This window comes from Onychostoma macrolepis, chromosome 17 (genome assembly GCF_012432095.1).
Source record: "Onychostoma macrolepis isolate SWU-2019 chromosome 17, ASM1243209v1, whole genome shotgun sequence".
NCBI classification, from domain to species: Eukaryota; Metazoa; Chordata; class Actinopteri; order Cypriniformes; family Cyprinidae; genus Onychostoma; species Onychostoma macrolepis.
In genome coordinates, this window is record NC_081171.1 from 2,007,229 (window position 1) to 2,031,394 (window position 24,166).

The following is a 24,166-nucleotide window of genomic DNA, read 5'->3' on the forward strand; positions in this document are numbered from 1 at the left end:
TATTTCATTGTGACGATTAAATAAGCGCAATTTCTCGTATTTCTACTGGAAACTATGCTTACTGTGGTAAATATTTGATGATTCAGCTTCTGGCCAGTCATGACCCTCATCATCTGATGAATTATTCATGAGCTGACCGCTTTATCAGCGCGCGACACCTCCTCTCTTCTGAAGATACCTGCCGTCTCAAATCACGCGCTCACGTGGAAACGCTTCACCACGGCGACAGAGGGGGCGTGAACCGTCTCCTAGGTAACGCTGCCACACACACACACACACACACACACTGGAGGAGAGAGAGAGAGAGAGAGAGAGAGGGAGAGGAGAGAGAAGGAGGCAGGCTGTTCTCGTTTGCTCTAGATGTGGATTGTACCTTGTTTTCACCATGGCACCATCACTGCACTGGTAGCAAGGGATGCTGGGAGATCAGATGCGCGGCTTGGAGCATCATCTCTCTGAGATGGCAGAAATGCATCGGACTCTCTCAGGCGCACGGCAGCCTGCAGTGGGAGGCTGATCGGGTTCATACACCACCACAAAGCCTCTTCCCAGCAGGAGAGGCTCCTAAATTCCTCCTCACACAACGGCAAGGTAAGAAAAGCGGCGTTTTGACATCTATATGCGAGCTTATGACGCCGCGCGCCGCTGCTTTGTGTTGCATCGCCGGATAAACACGCGCAGATAGCGAGCAAAAGCACAAAGCCTAGACGACAATGAGCAGGTAAAGCTGTGCTGATGAGGAAATGCTTTTACCCTCATGCAACCCCACCTCCCCCGGCTCTCTCGCGCTGCATTTGCATGCACAGACGAAAATATACTTGAGGCATCATTTGAGGTTCCTCAGATCGGCACAACCTTTTAAAAATGGCAGGAACTTACAAAATGGATCCCATAATGGAGCTGATATATTAAAGTTCCTTCAGTGGATTATAGGACATTCGAGGCACCTTCAGAACCACATCTAGATGTTCTCCAATCTGAGAAACCCCAAATGGAGTCAGTCACACTTAAAAATAAAGGGGATTTTTGCAGCGATGCCATTAAAGAACTTTTGGTTCTCCATAGAACCTTTCACTGAACAGTTCTTAAAAGAACCACTTTTACCTTCTTAAAAATAAAGGCTTTTTCTTGGCATCCATGGTTGAGGAACTTTTAACATCAGTGGAACCTTTCCCTTGCATAAAAGGTTCTTTATTTAATTGGTTTTTCTAGAAAATGCTTCTTTTGTGGCATCACCTCTTTATTTTGAAGAGTGCAAGTGTGAAAAACATTTGAATAATCTAAAGACTGTTTTTCCACTTTAAAGAACCTCTCGTCCGATGTAAACATTCCATAGATGTTAAAGGTTCTTCATGGAACCATCAATGCCAACGAAGAACCTTTATTATTAAGAGTGCAGAAAAGAACCATTTTTGGTTCCTCAAAGAATCTTTCAATGAACAGTTTTTAAAAGAATCACTTTTTCTTAAAAATAAAGGCTCTTATTGGCATCTATGGTTCCACGAGGAACATTGCATAAAAGGTTCTTTAAATTGGAAAAGGTTCCTTAGATAATTAAAATGTTTTTCATGCTTTTAGGAAATGATCATTGAAAGGTTCTTTGGGGAACCAAAAATGCTTCCTCGATGGCATCACTGCGAAAACCCTCATTTGGAAGATTTATTTTAAATAAATAAAATAAATTTGAAATAATCTAAAGAATGTTTTTCCACTATAAAGAACCTCGGAAGCATTCCATAGATGTTAAAGGTTCCTCAAGGAATGCCAGTGAAGAACCTTTATTATTAAGAAGAACCATTTTTGGTTCCCCAAAGAATCTTTCAATTTTTTAGTGTGAAGAACATTTGAACAATCTGAAGAACCTTTATTCCACCTTTTATGGAATTAAAAGGTTTCATGGATAATAGGTTCGTGGAACTATGTGAATGAAGAACCTTTATTTTTAAGAGTGAATGAAAAGCCTTCATGCAAACACCTCAAATTGACCAATAATGGTATTTCATTCCAAATGCAAGAGTTTGTGCACATCTTAATCTGTTAAACAGAATAATTGGCATTTTAATGTACTTTCACATGCACTTTCAAAAATACCAGGATCTTTGTCATATTTGTAGGTATGCATGCATAAATTTAAAATGTATGCATTTGGCAGCCACTTTTATGCAAAGCAACTTGCATTGCATTCAAAGTACACATTTACATGTTATCAGTTCTTGCCTTCCCTGGGATTCAAACCCATGACTTTGGCGTTGCTAGCACCATGCTTTACTGTTTGAACTACTGGAATACATACAGTAAATATGTGCACCTGCATTTAAACATAAACATATAATTTTTCATGAATCAACTCAAAAATGATCAAAACTAAAATTGCAAATGCATGAACTATGCTGAAGATTCACTATCTATCCAAACGTAAGAAAATGCACATATATGGAGTCATAGTAAAAACGTGATCAGTTTGTATCTGCGTAGTGCAATGTTTTGCACAAGACTGCATTTTGCAACACAACTAATTCTTGTCTTGTTTCTTAAATTATTATTATGTTAGAAAGGCAAACAATTTCTCACAGTGGTGCCATGATGAGCTTCTTAACATTTCTAATCAGTGTCTTTCTCATAAGGTTTAGGGTTTGACTAGTTAGTAGGGTAGGGGTAGTTTGCCTCTGCTGGTGGATGTTGTAACTACACCATTATGGGGCAAAAGCAGTGTATTCAGTGCATTCTGAAAAAATGACTTTTTTTTTTTTTTTGCAAGCAGATATTTTATTAAATGTTAATAGATGTTTGACCAGTGGCAGATTGTTTCTGGACGCTCGTAAAGCTCTGAAATAGGCTTTTATATATCTGTGATATCACTGCTCTCTGAGCCGTTGTGTTTTTGTGGTGACTGCCTAAAAATATCATATCTTCTTTCATCAGATTGCAGTGTTTAGGGTTCATATAAACAGCAGATTTGTGGAATTTGTTGATCTAGTTCACCAAATATCTGTGCATGTGAGCATCTCTGTTTTGATGTTGTTGGGGTGAGACGTCAGGATCTGGATGTTGGATTGAGTGTTTCTCGTATCGAATGTTTGGATGTGAACGTCCTCGTGGGCCGCTTGCTGCTGTCAGACCGTGTTTATTCTCGTTCCGGCTCGAGCGATCATGTGAACTGATCATATTAGACAGCGAGCTACACAAACGTCAGAAAACATCCCGATGCCTGTTGCAGTGTTTTCAGATATTTCTCTCTGGGATGAGAGTATTAGTAGCATTTAGGACAAGCATCCCGAGCACTAGTGCTCATGATAGTGATGTGATAAAACCTCTAATACCATATTGTTAAAATGATTTTTCGAAGATTATTGCAGTATGTTTTAGAATAAAAACGTTACTTGTCATTTCTTTGTAATTATTTATAGCAATTTCTGAGTGAAAATTGTATCAAAGTAAATCCTGCACTAGTTATTTTAGTGCCATTGCAACTTTTTGCCTTTATTTTTTAGGTTAGTATTTGTGAAGGTGTAAAACATGTAAGTAAAATGCATCACAGCTAGGCCAAGATTATGAATACTGTCATACTATGAAGTCTCTTTAATGTCTCAATTATTTTCCCAAGACAGCAATGAGATCAAATGGAGATTTTTCACTTATAAAGATGATTCTGCTAATAATTTGTTCTTATTTACCGATATATCAACAATCAGAAGTCACAGAGTTCAGTATGAACTCACTAAGAATTAAGCTGCTATCCACATTTGTTTTTATTTTAAGCAGTGTTCATTTAATATAAGCTATACTATTATAGTTTTTATTAATATTTTGAATTATATTTAATTTTAAAAATATATATTTTCTATTTTCACTTTCATTTTAGTTTTGTAATTTAATTGTTTTTGTAATTTTTCTAATGATTAAAAATGTATATTTTTATTTATTAATTTATTAGTTAAACTAAACAAAAATGAGAAATGTTGCCTTGTCATCTAACTGAAATAAAATAATTTTAAATTTTTTAAAATATATATTTTATTTCAGTTAATGCTTATTTTATTTTTTTGTCTTAGTTTTAGTTAACAATAATAACCCTGATTTTAAGCCCTCTTAGTGCATGACAACAGCTGACATATTTGTGGCTAGTTTTCTCTACAACTATGAAAGTTAATCTGCAGAGCAATATCTTGATATGAGCAAAACTTCATATGATTACAAGAGAGTTGAAAATTTAACAGAAGCAGAAAAGTATCATAATACATCAGGCTTGTTGTAATCAACGTAAAACTTTATTTCTGTCATCCTAAGTTTAAACTGTTATATATAGCCCCCGACAACCTCTTTTCTGAGCACTAGAGATGTTAATAAAGAGTTTGAGACCGAGCGCTGGAGATGTGAATGAGGACAGACGACACGCGCCTCGGCCGTTTAGGTTCGGTCATCTCATCTGAAGTCCTGCTTCACACTTCACTTCTCTGCCGTTACTGTGATGGGACTGTCACATCTGAGACAAACGATCTCAAACATGAACGGGGAACAGGGGACTGGATTCTGCTCGGGACAGAGTCCAAACATCCCCTGGAGTATGAGGTGGTAGAAAGAACAAGAGATTCACATCAAGGGCTGAAGATGGCAAACTGCCACTCAAAATATATCCTGCTTTAGGATTTGGAACAGAAAAGATGGCTAGCTGTGGGTCTTCATGCAGATATATAATAAAAGTCATACATATTTTTTTCCATTTTGCCCATGCAAACATAAATACTCATACAGTGCATGAATGTTATGCATTTCGTTGGCATGAAATGAAAATGAACCCTATCTATTATCTAAATGCATGTGGGTAATTTTGATTTTATTTTTTTTCTGCTTAAAGAAATGCATAAATAAAGAAGAAAGCCAAAATATTAAATGTCATTTACTGAGTAATCCACTATCTTGTAGAGGGGGGTCAAAATGAAAGTAAACATGACCTTAGAAAGATGGCAGCATCTTTATATCATTTTTACACAGAGAATGGCAGGCCCGTTAGTAAAATCTTTGTTGCATTATATGCCAATGGTGACCGTTCAAAAAAGGGTAAAAGCGCTTTTTGTGTTCCCCCCCCCAAAGTTTGCATGGCTGTAACTCAAGAAGTATTAAAGAATTCTTAATATCTTTTTAGAAGCTGGTTCTTAACTTATTTTTCTTTTGGTATCTTAATTTTTCAGGCCCCATCTGGTTTGTTTCCAGAGATATGGGGATTTCAATGTGGGTCGAAGAGTAAATTATTGACTTATACACATTTTCAGTGATCAAAACTAAACATGGGCTACTTTGCATACAGTGACCTCACAATGTTGCATGCTTAAGTCATGAACGAGCATCCTGGTCACTTAATTTTTAATTTTTGCATTTCATTCCAATTTTGTGTAAAATATTGTTTGGCGGTCTGAGTGAATTGCATTGCACAGTGTTAACGTAATAGAAATTGCATTGAGAATTATTATTGAAAATAAACCATTCAAATTACACGAATTATAATTCATGAGTTGCTAGGGCAAAAAATGCAAAAATGCATTTAGTCATAAAACATGTTTCTTCAGAAGAATATCTCTATTCCTCCATGAGTGTGGAGCTGTTTAAACCCACACATTCTCTCTTCAGTTGTCTCATTGGAAAGCCGTATCCGTGTCACTGGGATTTGTGCTGTCAAACACTCCTCGCCCACAATATCCCTCTCCAGCTCCGGATCAAACACTCGCCGCGTCCACTTCTCAGCTCAATATCCAACTTTTAGTGCTGGACAAAAATAAAATAAAAAATAATTCAAATTGAAAAATCAATTCAACTTGATTCTCAGATTACAAACACTCACAGCTGAAGTACATATGTTTGAGTAATTTCTGATATTAAAAGGAACATTTTGCAAAGCATTTGCATTTATTATCACTTATCAGACATTCTTTTCTTACTGCATACTGATTCTAAAAGATTGCACTCATGAAGAGAATATGTATATATATATATATATATAGATTAGATAGATATAGATATTTAGAGATGCATTTGTTCTGAATTCTGCAGAAAGTCTTGTTTGATTGGATACTGAATGTTCTTATCTCACACATTATAATGTGTGTAATGTTCGGAGAGCGATAATTATAGAAAACAAAATGGCACAAATTACTTGCAAGTCTGCAGTGTGATAAAAATAAAGCTGTAAATTTCATTCTCTGCTAATTTAGATTTACTGTTTGGGTGGTTTGGACATGAGTAATACAGCGAGATTCATCAATGAGAGACAGATGGTGGCTGCACAATGCTTTAATAAATGTATTACAATTATTATGCTGCTTACTCTTCCAGTCTGTTATAATGAGATAGTAAAAATGATATGATTAATTAATCATGGCAGCATATGTTTTTCCATTACTTTAACTCATCAAAATAATTTACCCCATTTTTTTTCCAGATTATCTGCTATAATAGGTAATATTTTAATAAATAAAATATATTTTTAATATTTAAAATAATTTTAGCATGCATTACAATTACATAATAATTTTTTTTCTAGTTATGCTCATATTTAAGCTATTTTATTTTTATTTTTATTCTATTTAAGCTATTAAGGTATTTATATTCCCAAATGTCCATTACTTTAACTCATTAAAATAATTTAACCCTTTTTTTTTTTTTAAGTTATACACGATTCAACTAGACATAATTTTGTGCTGAAATAACCTGCCAATATGATTATACTTCAAATTTAAGGCAGCAACTGAACATTTTAAGCTGAATTATGTGGAGATGTTTGACAGATCGAATATGCAGAGCATGCATTTCTGGTTTACATTCTGTAGCTTGTTATAACTATTTATAAATTAACAGAAAAACCAGAATCACCATAAAGGACTCAATAATGATATATTTATCATTATTGCGTGTGATTTTAAAGCATCTGTAAGAGGATTTACATTCATGCATTTGGCAGATGCTTTTATCCGAAGTGATTTTGATTGCATTTAAGCTGTATATTATATCAGTTCATGCATTCCCTGGGAATCAAACCCGTGACCTTGCTGAGGCTTTATTCTGCTGTTTGAGCTCCAGAGAGGACGCTGTACACACACCATAATGAATCGAATGCACTGCAGGCACTAACACAAGCAGAGACTTTCAGCATCTCAAACATGTGATGATTTTCCTCTATTGACAAATACAAAGAGAGGATTAGCTCGTGTCTCACCCCCGCGGTGAAAAACCGCACACAATTACTGCAGAAATGCTGAGCGCTCATCCAAAATTGGATCGGTGAAGAGGCGTGTGTTCTGTTAAGAGGCCCAGACTGCGCTGAGTGTAACGCTGCTGTTGACAGAAATTAATAAAACACTCAAATCCACGAGAAACATCATAAACACACAGCATCTCCCCTATCTTCATATCCTTTCACACACTCACATATATATATGTTGTGCTATTCATTAACGCCTCCTGCAATTCAATTTAGAATGTGCATGTAATTTTAAATTCAATTTGTCTGGTTATGCTCATATCTAAGCTATTTTATATGATATATATTTCCAGATTATCTGCTATAATATGTAATATTTTTAATAAATAAAATATATTTTTAATATTTAAAATAAATTTAGCAGCATTACAATTACCATTATATTTTATATAATAAAATAAAATATAAAATAATATGATTTTTTTTCTAGTTATGCATATTTAAACTATTTAATGGGCAAGATATTTATATGTATATTTCCAAATTATCTGCTATATATATATATATATATATATAAAGGATTCTCAACTAAATATTAATAATGAACATTTTATTTATGATTATATTTATTTGTCCAATTACATTTGAGCCCCTGAAAATGAGGGGACTGCGTAAAAAATAGTTGTAATTCCTAAGCATTTTATGTTATATTTTTGTTCAACCCCTTGAATTAAATCTTAAAGTCTGCACTTCAATTTCATCTTGATTGTTTCATTTGAATTCTATTCTGGTGGCATACTGAGGCGAAATTATGAAAATTGTGTCAGTGTCCAAATATATATGGACCTAACTGTATGTATATATACAATATATATATATATATATATATATATATGATATATGATATTTTATATCTAAAGTATTTAATCTTTAAATGCTTTTTAAAAAATCTGTATGCAGTAATCATGAACAACTGGAAAAGAATGTAATGGAAATTAATTTGTCAAATAGCAAAAATATGAAATATGCTGCTTTATGGGAGTTATTTTTCAATGAATTATATATCTGATATGTGATATTGTTGGGACAAATGTTACACAATACAAAGCGAAAAACTAAATAACAAAGGTTGCATCACTTATGTACTTATATATCAAATAAAGAGTACAAAAAGCCCCTGTGGTTCAGTGCATCAGTCTGTCATCACAGAAAGCTGAACATCAGCATGACTATGTGTTATCTCAATGATAATGCATTATATTACCTGAAGGCACCACAAATGGGCCTCAAATTGAGATGTGTGGGACAAGCAGAGGATTTTATGCTCTCCTGAACATGTACTCCAATGTGAAATGCTTTCCAGGCAAGAATAATAACCTGGAAAAAAAAATCAGTATGAAGAATTTCACTTTTCCAAGTCTTATAAAAGTGCCCCAAAAAGTTTTTTTTTTCTTCTTTTTTTTTCTGAAAATGTGTTCAAATGTGTCTTTCCAAGATTAGGATGAGTTTGTTTCTTCATCAGATTTGTAGAAATGTGTCTCTGCATCACTGTCTCAGCAATGGATGCTCTGCAGTGAATGGGTGCCGTCAGAATGAGAGTCCAAACAGCTGATAAAAACATCCACAGCACTCCAGTCCATCAGTTAACATCTGGAGAAGACAAAAGCTGAAACAAATCCAGCATTAATGATGTTTTTATCAGCTGTTTGGACTCTCATTCTGACGGCACCCATTCACTGCAGAGCATCCATTGCTGAGACACTGATGCAATGCTACGTTTCTCCAAACCTACATCTTGGATTGTATGACGATGAGCAAATTTTCATTTTTAGCTGAACTATTCCTTTAAATAAACATATGCTAAACAAAACATTTAAAATAATCATTCTACCTTTCTCTTGCAACAGACCGCCAGATAATATGCGCTATTCTGTTCTCAACATACATCCATTTGGACCGATTACCACATTATTTTTTCCCCGTTGAACCTCCAGGTCACTCTCAGTCCAGCCACAGCTCCATTTCAAACACCGTCGTCACATCAAATCTGGATTTAAATGCTGTGACAGTGAAAACGGATTAGTCTTTTTGAAAGCTGATATTGCTGCTTTAGCTGCACTGTTTAAATGGATTATGATCCACGTGGGATAAAGTCCTGGACAATATTACGGTAGATCAACAAACGCTAACATTGTGCTTTTCCTGAGATTAATGGATGAAGTAAAGTTGACAGCAGCATTTAAGAGTAAGATTAAGACAACAACGATATATCCGATTAATACCAAAGGACACGCACAATCCCATTACAGCTGATTGGAGTTGAGCGTGTCAAGTGAAGCGTGTACTGTTTTGAAAATTCTCAGTCTGATGTGGTCGAGGTTTGAAAAGTGACAGCTTTGGTTACATGAAAAAATCAATAGGTGTAAAAACAAAACGACAATCCATTTAGGGAACACAGACTCCCATATGTGTGTTAACGAAAGCAATCAGGAGGAATCCTGAGCCTAAAATGTGCTCGATATCATCAGATCTGTTCTATTAAGTTCAGCTCTGTTTTCTCAATGCTGTCTTTGTTTTAAGGATGTGTTTGATAGAAGAAGTTCCTGGATTCGGTAACACACACAGATCAATATTCACCCCGAGTGCTCGTGCAAACACAAACAGATAGTCTTGCTGTCTAGAGAAGCACTTCTTCTCAAGGACAATCAGTTAAATGGGTGTTTACTGTTATTGTCAGTTTGTAATAGACTGTAATTTCTAAATGTATGCTGCTGAAAAAAGATGTCAGTGATTTTAGGAATTCTCTGTTTTTACAATGATTTATCAATCTGAAACATCTTCAGCATCATCTGTCTCGGAGAAATAACAGGATTTAAAGCAAGGCACTACATGCAAAAACATAGTTTTTTCATGCACGGGTAAATTTTTATATTTTGCTTCCATAACATGTTCAGAATAGTGGCAAGAAAAACTACAAAATGCACATTTAAGTGTTTATTTTATTATGCTTTATTTTTATTTATTTATTCCAATTGCAATATATCATGCAACATTTTATTTAAACATGGTGACTGTATTGTTTTTCTGGCTTCTGACATTATTTTCTCATTTATGGAGTGATAAAAAGAGTTATCCAAAAATACGACAACAACTGGGCTTCATCCAAAGATCAGGTTTCTGGTCTGGTTACCTCACCTGAATATGTTCGTAGATTTGCAGTTATCTTCGTAATGGATATTTTAATTGTCAACATTTTCAGTTAACGAGTACATGGCAGTGCCGTGCAAACATGCAAAAAAAGCGGAGGAACAGAAAAACCGATTCAGTTGAGTGAGTCATTTACGCGGGCACCACTCTGATTGATTCAAACTCGATTCACTAGCAAAAACCAGATCTAAAGAGCCATTCATTTTCTAATTCGACATCGCGTGTAATGTTTTTAAAGAGCACGTGTATATATAGTGATGGGTGAAACAGAGCTTTTCGAAACTCCGAAGTTTAACTCAGTTAAACCATTGCGTCGCAAAATGATTCACTGTTGAATCATGCGGCTCCAATCGGATTGCATATCGTGAATCGTTTGATTCAGATCGGGACTTCAAACCGCATATTAGATTGTGGCCCTATCATACATACGTTTTTTCAGCTGCTTACACACAAAATCTTTACTTGTCACATCATTTCTGAAAGCTGGCACTCAAACAGCAGAAGCACACACCAAATCTGCAAAACCAGACACTAATTCTCAGCCTTTGACTCACACAATTCTCTATGTAACAGGAGTTAATATTATGGCAAAGGTGTTTGCAAATGTTTGCTTTTGAGATGTGTTTGTGATATTTTGAATGCAAGAGATGCGAGGCATTTAGCAATTTGTGTGTGCAGTTCTTGGATTTGTGTGGAAAGTTTAGAAAAAAAGAGCAGTTGAAAAAAACTGTAAATAGCAAATGCACTTGCGCCCATCTGTTCGTCCATGGGTGTGCTGGTCCGAAAATGAGGTGTGTTTAGGTGCATTGCTATTTTGAGGCAACTGAAAACAATTGCACCATTGACCAACTAAAACCTGGTCTAAAGTCAATGTCCGCAGTATTTTTTTTTATTTATTTAAAGGGCACGTTAGTAATATACTTCTATAGGCGCTATAGTACACACAGCGGCACACAAACATGCCAAATATTAAAAATGAAAGGATTGCAATGTAAAAGATTATTATTGTGTACATAAAGATAAAAATGGCTGCATGTCATAATGAATCGTCATTGCATGCATCAGATCCGTTTCCTTTCTGAAGAAGCGTTCAGTCTTTGCTCTTGCAAATTCCACCATGAAATAAATAGCGAATCCGCCATAATGGACACATTGCATGAATATAGAGATTTAATAGAGTTTTGGATAGTTTACTTGACTAGATCAACCTGGAATAAAGAAAAGAGAGGCTTAGAGACAGATTTTTGTTAATGTATGTGAAATCTATAGCGATAGCAGGAAACACTAATTCATTATATTATATATTCTCTTTTAAGTAGTAAAACAATCCAAAGGAAACATCTTTAAAACTGCTGCTTTAATGTCGTTGGTTTTACATAATTAGAACTATTTCATTATTGTCTGATGAATGTGCTAAAATATAAAGCTCTCTTTATGAATTACGAGTACGTGAGCTATACCATAACTTTAAATAAAGCCTTTACATGACATGAAATTGTGGTCAAAAGTCTAACATCAGTGTGAAAATGTAGGGGTAGTTGCATTGTTCTGACACGAGGCATTATCTAAATAAATATGCACTTATTTGCATGCATTTCCAGAAAAACAATGTGAACGCTGGATAAAGCCAGGTTCAAAATTCTTGTTTAATTTTGCTGACATAAAGGTTTTTACAGAGAGGATTTGGGATGTCATGTTTTATCACTCTATGAATCAGAAAACCAACAGCCAGAAATACATTTTCATTGTGCTTTTAGGAATAAAATGTTAATCAGTTAAAATGTTAACCTTTAAAGGCTGAGCTTATTTTATTGCACAGATAAAGTGCAATAAAAAAATATCTTTTTTATATGCTTTCTTTCCACTATAGTGTGAAAAAAGTATTAAAATAAAGTATCAAAATATCAAAACTGAACAAACCTTTTGCCTGACGTCTTTAAACGAGAAAGGCCTGCATCAGCTTCATAATCAGATGTCATTCATTAAACAGCCAAATGTCTATCTAGGCATTGTTTTAGCAAACTCACAACCCACTTGTCTCATTAAATGTCATATTATGGGAGTAAAATGTGTTTGAATGCTTTGGAGCATCAGAGGGTTCCAGTCAAAGGGAATCAGAGGTGCTTAGTGGTTTTTTGTCGATTTGCACACAAACCATCTCGTCTCTTCCCAGGCGTGTCGAGTCGATCTCCTCCAGAGCTGAGCAAACGCTGCGTTTCTCTCCCTGTTCAGTCATCTTACACCAGGAAACATGAAGACTTTTGCTGCTTAAAGATAGCACAATATCATAAGAGACCAATCTTTTGAGATATAAGAGTTCATCGTATTATGAAAACATGAAAACATATGCAACTTTCAGGACTCATAATGTCCCACGCAGTCCAAAAGGAACGCTTACTGAAATTAAATTCTAATTATATTTCACATGTATTTTAGTAAACTAAATTATGACTGTACTGTAAAAAAAAAGTTTTTTTTTGAGATTTTTGAGTTTTCTCAACTTGTCGTTTTTAAGTTCATACAACAAAAATTTGAGATTCTCCCACAAAAATAAGCTGAGCAAACTCAAAAATCTGCTGAAGCTGGTTGCCATAAAATTTTAAGTTGGCTCAACTTTTTATTTTTTATTATTTTTTTTTTTTACAGTGTGGTGCAAAAACTTTTCTGACATTATAAGTGGACCTTAGGGAGAAAAAAAAACATAATAAAAGTAATGAAAATATAATATGAGCCTTTTAAATGCTATGTTATACACTGTCAAATTTATACAATTTTTTTTTCAAAATTGCAAATTAAATTATTAGAGAAATAAAATGAGAAAAAGATACATGAATTATTGAATCAGGAAGGAAAAAGAAAGGAAAATGTGCTTAATGTTTTAAATAAATATATGGAGGATGTTATATTTATTTTTAATAAATAATTAAATTGTGTTATAAAATTATACAAGTTAATAAAACACTGTATTATATAATAATGTAATTAAATAAATAAATAAATATAAACTTTAAGCTTTTATATCCCTAAAAAAGGACAAATAGATTAATGTTTATAAAAATAATAATAATTTTATATGCAGAGTACTTACCGGTACTTTATTCATTTTAAAATTAAGCTATTTTTCATGCATCAGAGAATTCATTCGTTGTGTACCTTTCCATTTCATTGTAATTATTTGTGGAATTTACTAAATTCTATTCTAGGTAAATTCTACACCATTTTTTCAGTGCATAAGTCTATCAAGACTCAAGTCATTTTAAAGTAGATTCATTACCTGAACTAAACTAGAAAAAAACTGCATTAAAATCCACAAGGTCAGTCAACGTCCTTGCCTTTCGGAAAGCTCAGCAGCGGGAAGACAATGACATGAAAGGATGTTTTCCTGAGCAGAGAGCGAGGGTTATTAGCAGTCCTTCAGTGTGACGGGAGGTCAGCTGCTTTCTCAGTCTTTTATCAAGTTAATGCACTTTGAACCCAAAGGCAGGAGCCAGAGGCCTTCAGCGTTCCCCGTCTGTCATTTAAAGGGCAGGGAGAATGAGTAAGCCCTAATTGAGCAGATATACTTCATTTCACATGCGAACACACACATCCATTCGACAGCGATGTACAGGAGGAAGATGTGCATGTCAGAGACTGCATTAGAAATGCTGACAGTGAATCAGTAGATGCGTCTGTGTTGGGGTTTCTATTTTAAGAACAAAGATGACTTGATATTTCTTTTGCTTTGAGGCAATGCAACACATTTTGGCCAGATTTAGTGCAACTCTGCAACAAAAGGACAGAAATAGACATGTTTAAACACAGTTTAAACACTCCATCACTGTAGGTTTGGAATCACAAGCTTATAATATGCCCATTTTAATTGAAACAATTTTTTTTTGTATCATGGTGTTGTGAGATACAATTATAGTTTTTATTAACAGTTTGAATGATTAATTCTTCTATTTTTAATTTTTGTTAAAGTTTTAGTAATTTTGTAGCGTGTTTTTGTTGTGATTTTTTTCTATTATAATTTTTTATTAATAGTTTTGAATTAAGTTTTGTTTTTATATTTTCCATAATATTTTTAAGTTTTAGTAACTTTATTGTGCTTTTTTGTCATTTTTATTAGTTTTTGTTTTTTAATGACTTTTTATTTATTTCTATTTCTATTTTAGTATTAGCTATTTGTACATCAAGTTAAACTAAATTCAAATGAATGATGTTTCTTTGGAAACTAGATAAAATAAGTGTTTTTAATATTTTATTTTATTTCAGCTAACTTTTTTTTTTTCAAGTAACAAACATGTTTTATTAATGGTTTTATTATTAACTGACTATAATAACCCTGCAGTAAAAATGCATTCTTTAAAGTAACATGTAAATAAATGCTTAATGATATCCAAAATGATGGCAAAACATAGCTTAATGTTGTGACTTTATTAATTTTAAAATATGTGTTTTACTTGAGGCTTTCATGCATAATGCATTGTAACATATTTATAATGTAGGCCTACATTGTGATGCATTATATATTTTCATCAATAATTATAGCCAAAGTTATACTTACAGATTCGTTTTTACATCTGAAATTGGTCGTCATGTGTTTTAATGCATTGCATTTCTGTGTAAATAGGAATAGATAAGTATTATATTATAATTAATGCATTAAAATACTTTTGTAATTAATTAAATGTAAAAGCTTCAAGTGAAGCGTTACCTCATTGTGTTCATATTTCTCTGTTTTGAAAGGTCTCTGCTGTAGTATCTGACAATGTTTCGCAAAAAGAAGAAGAAGAGGCCGGAGATTTCAGCACCGAAGAACTTCGAGCATCGCGTTCATACGTCGTTCGATGCGAAGCGAGGAGTCTTCGTCGGTCTTCCCACGCAATGGCAGAGTTTAATCGAAAACCTCCGGAGACCCAAACCCATGGTGGACCCGTCCCGGATCACGCCGGTGGAGCTCAAACCAAAGAAGGTCAGAATTACATCCAATTAATGTGAAGAAATATCCTACAATGACCATTTCAGTTCACTTTGAGTCGATTGGAAACTGCATAGCAACAGCCTGGAAAACACTGTAAGCACAGGCCGACTTCAGCATAAGCGTATTTTATTTTCCCCCAAATATTTTTGTGTGAATTTTCAGTAAATATTGCTTACATGTTGGATTTCAGTATATTTAAATAAATATATTATGCTGAGAAAACATAAACGAAAACTGCTTTGAGAAGCTTCAAAACCTTCTCAAAATCATTTAGCCAAAAAATTATAATAAACTTTATTTGCATTCTTAATTCATGTTATTTTTTCACAGCTGCAAGTAAAGTACATTTCTTAGTATTTGTAACCCAAAAGGTCTTGTAAACTTAAAAAGAAGTTGCTTTTCTATTTTTTTTTTACGTCTTTTTTTATTTTATTTAATGCACTGATTAATTATTCACAATAAAAGCTGAAATGGAAATGAGAATAAATGTATATATACAGTATATATATATATATATATATATATGTAAATATTTACATTCTTAATTCATGTCACTTTAAAGTCACATGATGCATGAAATCCTTCAAATTGCTTTTGTAACAACAATTTTATTGAACAATTTGTACAAACCGCTTGGCAACAGCATGTTTTTGCATTACTAGTGTATGTTCAGATGAAAAAAAAATTAATTAAATTAAATTAAATTAAATTAAAGGGCTAGGACTTTTGTTGTAAATTATATTCTTGTATTATAGCAAAACGTTTTAATGCAGTTTTATTTTTCACCAGTTTACAACTTCAAAAAATACATTTTCACACCCTAGATTCAAGTAATTCACATTTCTTAATATTTGTGACTCGAAAGGTCACAAAAATTATTTTTTATTTTGGTTTTTACTTTTTTATTTGATGCTTTTCATTTTTTGTAGAATAACAAAAATAGAAAAAAAAATGATTAAAGAATAAAAATGTATAAAATCATTCAAATTAAAGGGCTAGGGCTTTTCTTGTAAATTATATTCTTCTGTTATAGAACCTTAAAGGCTGAAATTGTATTTTCTTGTATTATTTTCTAGTAAAATGTGCTTGTAATTTTTTTGAAAAATTGATTTCAAGTAATTCACATTTCTTAGTATTTGTGACTCGTATATCAAGCGTATATCATGCTGATTCTTGACTCATTATTATGATTATAGCAGCACGTTTAATCTCAACAGCTGCGCCGGTCCGGTTTTGGCTTTGGCCTGACTCGGGTTTTAATCTCAGTCCTTGATGTTCCAGGCGTTTGTCTTCGAGGGCCGCTCCTGAACGGCGCTCAGAAACACATGTTTTTTCCTCTGTCACATTGGCTTCTTATCTATCACGGGCCTGCTGTGAACACTGATTCAGAGCGCTGAATCCTCGGAGGGCCGGGAGATTTATTACCTCACGCTGGCAATTAATAATGATGCATGCGGGCCGCCAGCGCAGCGAGAGTCAGGCGGAAAAACTGCAACTCCAAGCAAAAGCAAGAGCTTCTCAAACATCTAAAGATCTCTGTTCTTCTGTGCACAAACATATGCTTTCATGGAGAACAGCTTGCGTTGAATTAGCCCTGCTTCCTGAATGTGACGTCAGAGAATTTGATGGGAAAATCAGCTGCTTTTTCACACAAGGATGCGGTTGCTAAGGTGTTCCAAGTGGTTGCTAGCGTGTTTGCTTGAGATTTGCATCTTCAGTCGTTTCTCGTCTCTGTATCTTATTTTCTGTCTCTGTCTGCCCTGAGCTCATCTCAGACGTGTCTTCTGTCAAAGCCACTGCGAATGAAGCACATGACAGCTGATGAATGTCATGTCTTTTCTCAAATGCCTAAATATACCCTTATGAAACCAAAATATACTGGAAAATATAATGCAGTATATTAAATAATACAAACTAGTGCTCATATTTTTCAATGTACTGCAATATGTGCATGGACTTGCATGTTTATACTGATAGAAATCAAAAATATAGAGCAATAAAGGCAAATACTGCACTACATTTTACATTATTGAAACACTGAGTTAATTAATTTTCATGAGTTAATGCATGGGTTTACTTAAAGCTGACTTTATTTTGCATAATATTGAAACAAATATTAAATTTTTTTTTTTTGGACAATATACTGTATGTTTAGTACATACATGTTCAAATATATTTATACTCAGACACAGAACCATATTTGATGCATATTATGAAGTGTATTATTGAATATAAAATGACACACAATACGATAAGTAAATATATAGTCACATATTTTTCAATATATGAAAAGTGACAATTCCTTATGTATTATTCAATATATTGTATCATATTAACAGAATATATTATTCTGTATATTAAACTTGTGTATTGTAGGCATTGTGCGCTCCCTCCTCGGTTTGAACATATATTTTATTTAAATTATTGGGTCGTTCTTTGGAAGTAGTGCCATCTTTAATTTTGTTATTTTTACATTTTATATTTATTGCTCTTGACATATTTTAGAATAACATGCACTGATGAATCATTCACTTTAAGAACAGAAGAATATGTGCTATTTAATAAACAACCAAAAAGTCTAAACAATGTTCTAATAATATTTTATATTATTCTAAAACATATAAAGAATAAAAATGAAGGCTGCATAAATGGCAACATCAATAATTAACAAAAAAGGTTTTGCTTTATAACAGTCAAATATCAGTAAACAAAACAAACATTTTGCTCACTTTTTTATTATTATGAAAAAAATACAACAAAACAGAAACATTTGTAAATAACAATTAAAAAGCAATAAACAAAACAAACAAAATATAGATAATATTGTAAATATATTTTATATTATGAATAATATATTAAAATTTTAGTATAAATAAATATATATATATATTTTATATTAATTTAAATTTTGTAAAAATATACATTCATATCAGTTTAAATGAAGGCGACATAAATATAATCATCAATAATTAACAAAACTTTGATTAAAAATAGGTTTTACTTTGCTTTGTCCATCAGTCCAATTTGCAGAAATGCCATTTTTCTCTCTTCTCTTTCTTTTTTATTATAAAGAAAAACTAAAAACAAAACCAATAATAAATAACAATTAAATACCAATAAACAAAAATATATAAATACCATTGTAAAAATATTTGTATTATTATAAATATATTTTATAGTATAATAAACAAACAAATAAATATATGCAGTTTATATTATTATAAATAATACTAATAAAACTACATACAGGTGACATTAATGGCATAATTAGAAATTAACAAAACAGCCTCTTTGTTTAAAAACAAATGTTTTAGTTTGTCCAATTTGCAGAAATGCATTTTCTCTCTTCTCTTTATTTTTATTATAAAGAAAAATTTAAAACAAACAAAAGCAATCATAAATAACAATCAAACACCAATAAACAAACAAAAATATATATACATACCATTGTAAAAATATTTGTATTATTATAAATAATAATATATTTTATATAATAAATAAATTAATTAATTAATGCAGTTTATATTATTATAATTAATAATAATAATAATAAAAACTACATACAGGTGACATAAATAGAATCCTCAGAAATGTACAAAACAGCCTTTTTTTATAAAAAGGTTTTACTTTGCTCTTTATTTGCAAGAAAGAAATCCTTAGTCTGCCAGTCCAATTTGCAGAAAAGCCAATTTTATATTATTATAAATAAATAAATGCATTTTATATTATTATAAATAATTTAAAAAAAAACTGCATAAAAGTGACATAAATGGCATCATCAATAATCAACAAAAAAGCCTCTTTGCTTCAGTCTTCATTTGCAAGAGAAGCAGTCCTGCGATAGCTCAGACGAGTCATTCAGCGTTTCACAAACACAAATCAGCCAGAAATAGGCTCCTCGGAGGAAAGTGTGATTTGGAGTTCATCCGCACCCAGGTGAATTCACACGCTCTTTAAATAGCGTCCGGTTTCACTTCGCATTAATCACAGCCTGCCTCTGTTCTTTCCCCAGACCATCGTGCGCGGCAGCATGATCGGCCACGGAGACTATATCTCAGCCATGCTGTCAGACATGAGCCGTCTGTCCGTCACCAGCTCCAACTCCCTGCGCAAGAGCAGCCCGTCGGCCCGCAAGAGAGCGCAGTCGCTCGGCCGCCTCGGCGAGGTCAGCGAGGCCGATGTGTATCAGTACGAAGCCCTGGACGAGCCTGACCCTCACTGGGCCGAGAAGTCACGCAACATCCACAGCGAGAGCGGCACGCCGTACATGGGCCTGAAGAAGAGCGTGATGCTGCAGCCCAACGGCGTTCTGCCCCGCGCCAAATCCACCTATGAGGTCAGCATGAGCGCTCTGGACGGGCCTCCTCCTCCTCCTCCGCCGTCCATCCCCGTTCCAGAGCCGCCTCTCATGATGAGACGAGAGTTCCCCATCATGTTCTCGCACAACCAGAGACCCATCACCTGCTTCTACAGCCCCACCATGCCACACGGAGACGGTCTGACGAGCTCCAACAGACTGCTGGTCCATCCCCAAAACAGCCCGGGGAGACCGTACTCCTCATACGACCTGAAGGTAACATCTCATCAGTCTGCCACGGACCCAGGACCACAAAACCAGTCATAAGGGTCAATCTCTTGAAATTGAGATTTATATACATCATCTGAAAGCTGAATAAATTTGTTATGATAGGACAATATTTGGTTGAGATACAACTATTTGAAAATCTGCAAAAAAAATCTAAATATTGAGAAAATCGCCTTTAAAGTTGTCCAAATGAAGTTCTTAGCAATGCATATTACTAATCAAAAATGAAGTTTTGATACATTTACGGTAGGAAGTTTACAAAATATTTTAATGGAACATGATCTTTACTTAATATCCTAATGATTTTTGGCAAAAAATGGATAATTTTGACCCATACAATGTATTGTTGGCTATTGCTACAAATATACCTGTGCTGCTTATGACTGCTTCTGTGCTCCAGGGTCACATATGTGATTTTTTTATCTTGCAATTTTTTATATCTTGTAATTTTCCCTCAGAATTATGTTTACATCTCGCATTTAGAATTTAGAGTTTTTCTCCGAATTCAAATTTAATATCTCACAATTCTGATTTAATATCTCGCAATTCTGACTTTTTTCTAAATTCTAAGTTAAAATTTCACAATTTTGAGACCGTACTCCTCATACGACCTGAAGGTAACAGCTGACGTCTGTGGCCAACAGGCTCATTATTCTTCCACGGAATAAAAATATGTGCTTATCTCATCATTTTGAATTTTTCTTGCAATTTTGAATTTATATCTTGTAATACTGACATTTTCCCTCAGAATTCTGATTTAATATCTCGCAATTCTGACTTTTCTGAAGTTTACATTTCACAATTTAGATTTTTTCTTGTAATTCTGAGTTTTTTTCATGCAATTGAGTTTACATGACTTTTTTCCCCAGAATTCTATTTACATCTTGCGATTTTGAATGTTTTCCTCAAGTTTATATTCTGTAATTCAGATTCTTTTCTCAGAATTCTGAGGAAAAAGTTTAAAAAGTTGCAATTACTTGTAATTTCCTATTTTGTAAAAACAAATGATAAAAATACACCCTAACAAACCGAGAACTTGTTAAACTTAAGGTTTTTTGATGTGTAAATGCAGTTTGAGTATTTTCTGAAATGTAGTTTTTGCAGTTCACTTTCCTTTTTTGTTATAACGAAAACAAACAATTTCAACAAAACAAAAAACTTCACATCATAATCACATACAATAAACGAAAAACTTACAAAAATATACATTTATATAAATACGCATCTTAGACAACTTACTATCCAAATTCTTTCTTCCAAAAATAAACAATTTCTTCAAAAAATAGCTAATTACTAAATTATAAGAAAAGTAGAACAAAAAAACAAAAACAAAGTTCACTTTAAAGTGCAAAGGCACAGTAAGAAAGAAATTAATAATTTTATTCAGCAAAGATGCATTAAATTGAGTGACAGTAAATATTTATAATGTTACAAAAGATTTCTATTTCATATAAATGCTGTTCTTTTGAACTTTCTATTCATTTGTGAATCTGAAAAATAAAATGTATCACGATTTTCACAAAAATATTAAGCAGCACAACTGTTTTCAACATTGATAATAATCAGAAATGTTTCTCGAGCAGCAAATCTGCATATTAGAATGATTTCTGAAGATCATGTGACACTGAAGACTGGAGTAATGATGCTGAAAATACAGCTGCGCATCACAGAAATAAATTACAGTTTAACAGATATTCACATAGAAAACAGCTATTTTAGATTGTAAAAATATTTAGTAATTTTTCCTGTATTTTTGATCAAATAAATGCAACCTTGGTGAGCAGAAGAGACTTCTTTCGAAAACACTAAAACCCCAAATTTCTGAACAGTATTGTACACTAATAAAATATATTTAAGTCCCTTTGAAAAGTGATTGTCAGATGAATGCATGTTAATAAATAAAGGAAAACCAGCCCATGTCCTTATTTCTATTGCACACAGGCCGACGCAGCCATGAGACACCAGCCGGGATATCTGCACAGCGGCACCAGCAGTCCCCTCGTGAGCGGCACCAGGCCTCACAGAACGGTTCGGTCCTCCTCCAGCTACACCATCGGCCTCTCGCCCAACATCAGTTACCGGCCCACCGGGCCAGACCCCTTCATGAGACACTCCGGCTGCCCCAACCCGGGTCTCTACCCCAGACAGGACAGCCCTTCGCAGCCCCGGCCGTCTCCCACCGGCTCTCTGGCCAACAGCCCTCCGGGAACCTGCTCGCCCGCATTCAGACCCCCGCTGCACCCCTCGCCCCGACCGCCGCCCGACCCGCCCAAAGTCACCCACGAGCAGTTCAAGGCTGCGCTGCAGATGGTGGTGGATAAAGGAGATCCGCGCTCGTATCTGGAGAACTTCGTGAAGATCGGCGAGGGTTCGACAGGTGTGGTGTGCATCGCCCGTGAGAAACACAGCGGACGGGTGGTGGCCGTCAAGATGATGGACCTCAGGAGACAACAGCGCAGAGAACTGCTCTTCAATGAGGTCAAGCCAATGAGCATAATATGAATAAAAAGTTCATCCAAAATTTAAAATGTCTTCACCCTCAGGCCATCCGAGATTAGGATGAGTTTGTTTCTTCATCAGATTTGGAGAAATGCATTCAATCACTTGCTCAGCAATGGATGCTCTGCAGTGAATGGGTGCCGTCAGAATGAGAGTCCAAACAGCTGATAAAAACATCACAATAATCCACACCACTCCAGTCCATCAAAAGTGCATCTCCTTGTTGTCTCTCTCATCAAAACCCACACATATTTGTTTCGAGCTGTTTTGAATCTGTGCAGATTTCTCTCCTGATTCAGACCAGAACACTTTTTCACTGGAGGAAGCGTTATTATGGATTATGTATTTTAGTTAATGTCTTGATGGATTTGTTTCAGCTTTTGTCTTCTCCAGATGTTAACTGATGGACTGGAGTGCTGTGGATGTTTTTATCAGCTGTTTGGACTCTCATTCTGACGGCACCCATTCACTGCAGAGAATCCACTGCTGAGACACTGATGCAATGCTACATTTCTCCAAATCTGATGAAGAAACAAACTCTTTCTAATCTGGGATAGTCTGAGGGTGAACACATTTTTGTGTGAACTATTCTTTTAAATGTAAATATTATGCATTCACTGTCCATGTGAAAAGATTCAATACCCAACTATAGAACTGGCCATTTAAAACGCACATATTTGTTGATCTAAAAGTGTCCCATCATGGATTTTTTTCCTCATTGAGTATTGCGTTGCATTGCATTACTTAAGCAAAAAGGGTTTCAGATGACATTGACCCCAGAACATTCAGTCACAAAATGTTTTGAATGAAAAAAAACATGTTTTGAAAGAGAAATGTCTAGGGTTAGTGTATGATTTATTGCAAGGCACAGAATTTAGCAGATACTGCCAGAACTGACTCAGTTTTTTAAGTTAGTCATATTCAAGTAAGTAGATGAAACATATATACATTTAAATTATATTTTGGAACACTGTAAACACGATTAACGTTGATTGTCTCTTTTAAAATAAATAAATTAATTAATTAATTAAAACAAATTTTTTGACCACTTGAATATATTGAGATATGACTTCTGGAAGGTCAACAGCAACATTTCAAAATCAACAGTAACTTTTTGACCCTTAAACAAATGTGTTGGTGTGTGTTCAGGTGGTGATTATGAGAGATTACCAGCACAGGAACGTGGTGGAGATGTTCAAGAGCGCTCTGGTGGAGGAAGAGCTGTGGGTCATCATGGAGTATCTGCAGGGAGGAGCTTTAACAAACATCGTGTCTGAGACCAGGTACCAGAGCACAACCTCAGCATTTATCCAGGAAAGCCGTTTCACCAAAGACAAGAGAACTGGATTTCTTACCCAGTTAATCTTGAGGGTTATGTTTTCATTGTGATCTCTGTGGGATTTATGAGAAATGTGCTTTAGCATGGGTAGGTTAGTCTTCTAGTTAAAGACCCTATGAGACACCCTTTTTTAAAATGCCTTTGACCAAAATGAAAAATTAAATCAAATCAAATCTGAATTTATGACTTATGACTTCTGGAAAGTTAATTAGTGACCTTTTTAATTGAAATCAGATTTAAATGAAATCAAAATAAAATAAAAGCATAAATGATCTTAAATAAACAGATTTATTTTAAAAAAATCCAATATAATATAATATAATTAGTGCTGGGCAACGATTAATCGCGATTAATCGCATCCAAAATAAAAGTTTTTGT

General features: G+C 34.2%; 1 protein-coding gene across 1 annotated transcript in view; it reads left to right on the forward strand.

Moving 5' to 3' along the window:
• The first annotated feature begins 276 nt into the window (after positions 1 to 276).
• LOC131522894 (serine/threonine-protein kinase PAK 6) overlaps positions 277 to 24,166 on the forward strand; it is a 31,540-nt gene continuing 7,650 nt past the window's right edge. Inside the window, exons 1-5 of the mRNA XM_058748757.1 lie at positions 277 to 591; positions 15,131 to 15,356; positions 19,378 to 19,938; positions 21,892 to 22,428; positions 23,599 to 23,732. Coding sequence (XP_058604740.1) covers positions 15,153 to 15,356; positions 19,378 to 19,938; positions 21,892 to 22,428; positions 23,599 to 23,732 — 1,436 coding nt within the window. The 5' untranslated portion in view covers positions 277 to 591; positions 15,131 to 15,152. The remainder of the gene's footprint in view (positions 592 to 15,130; positions 15,357 to 19,377; positions 19,939 to 21,891; positions 22,429 to 23,598; positions 23,733 to 24,166) is intronic.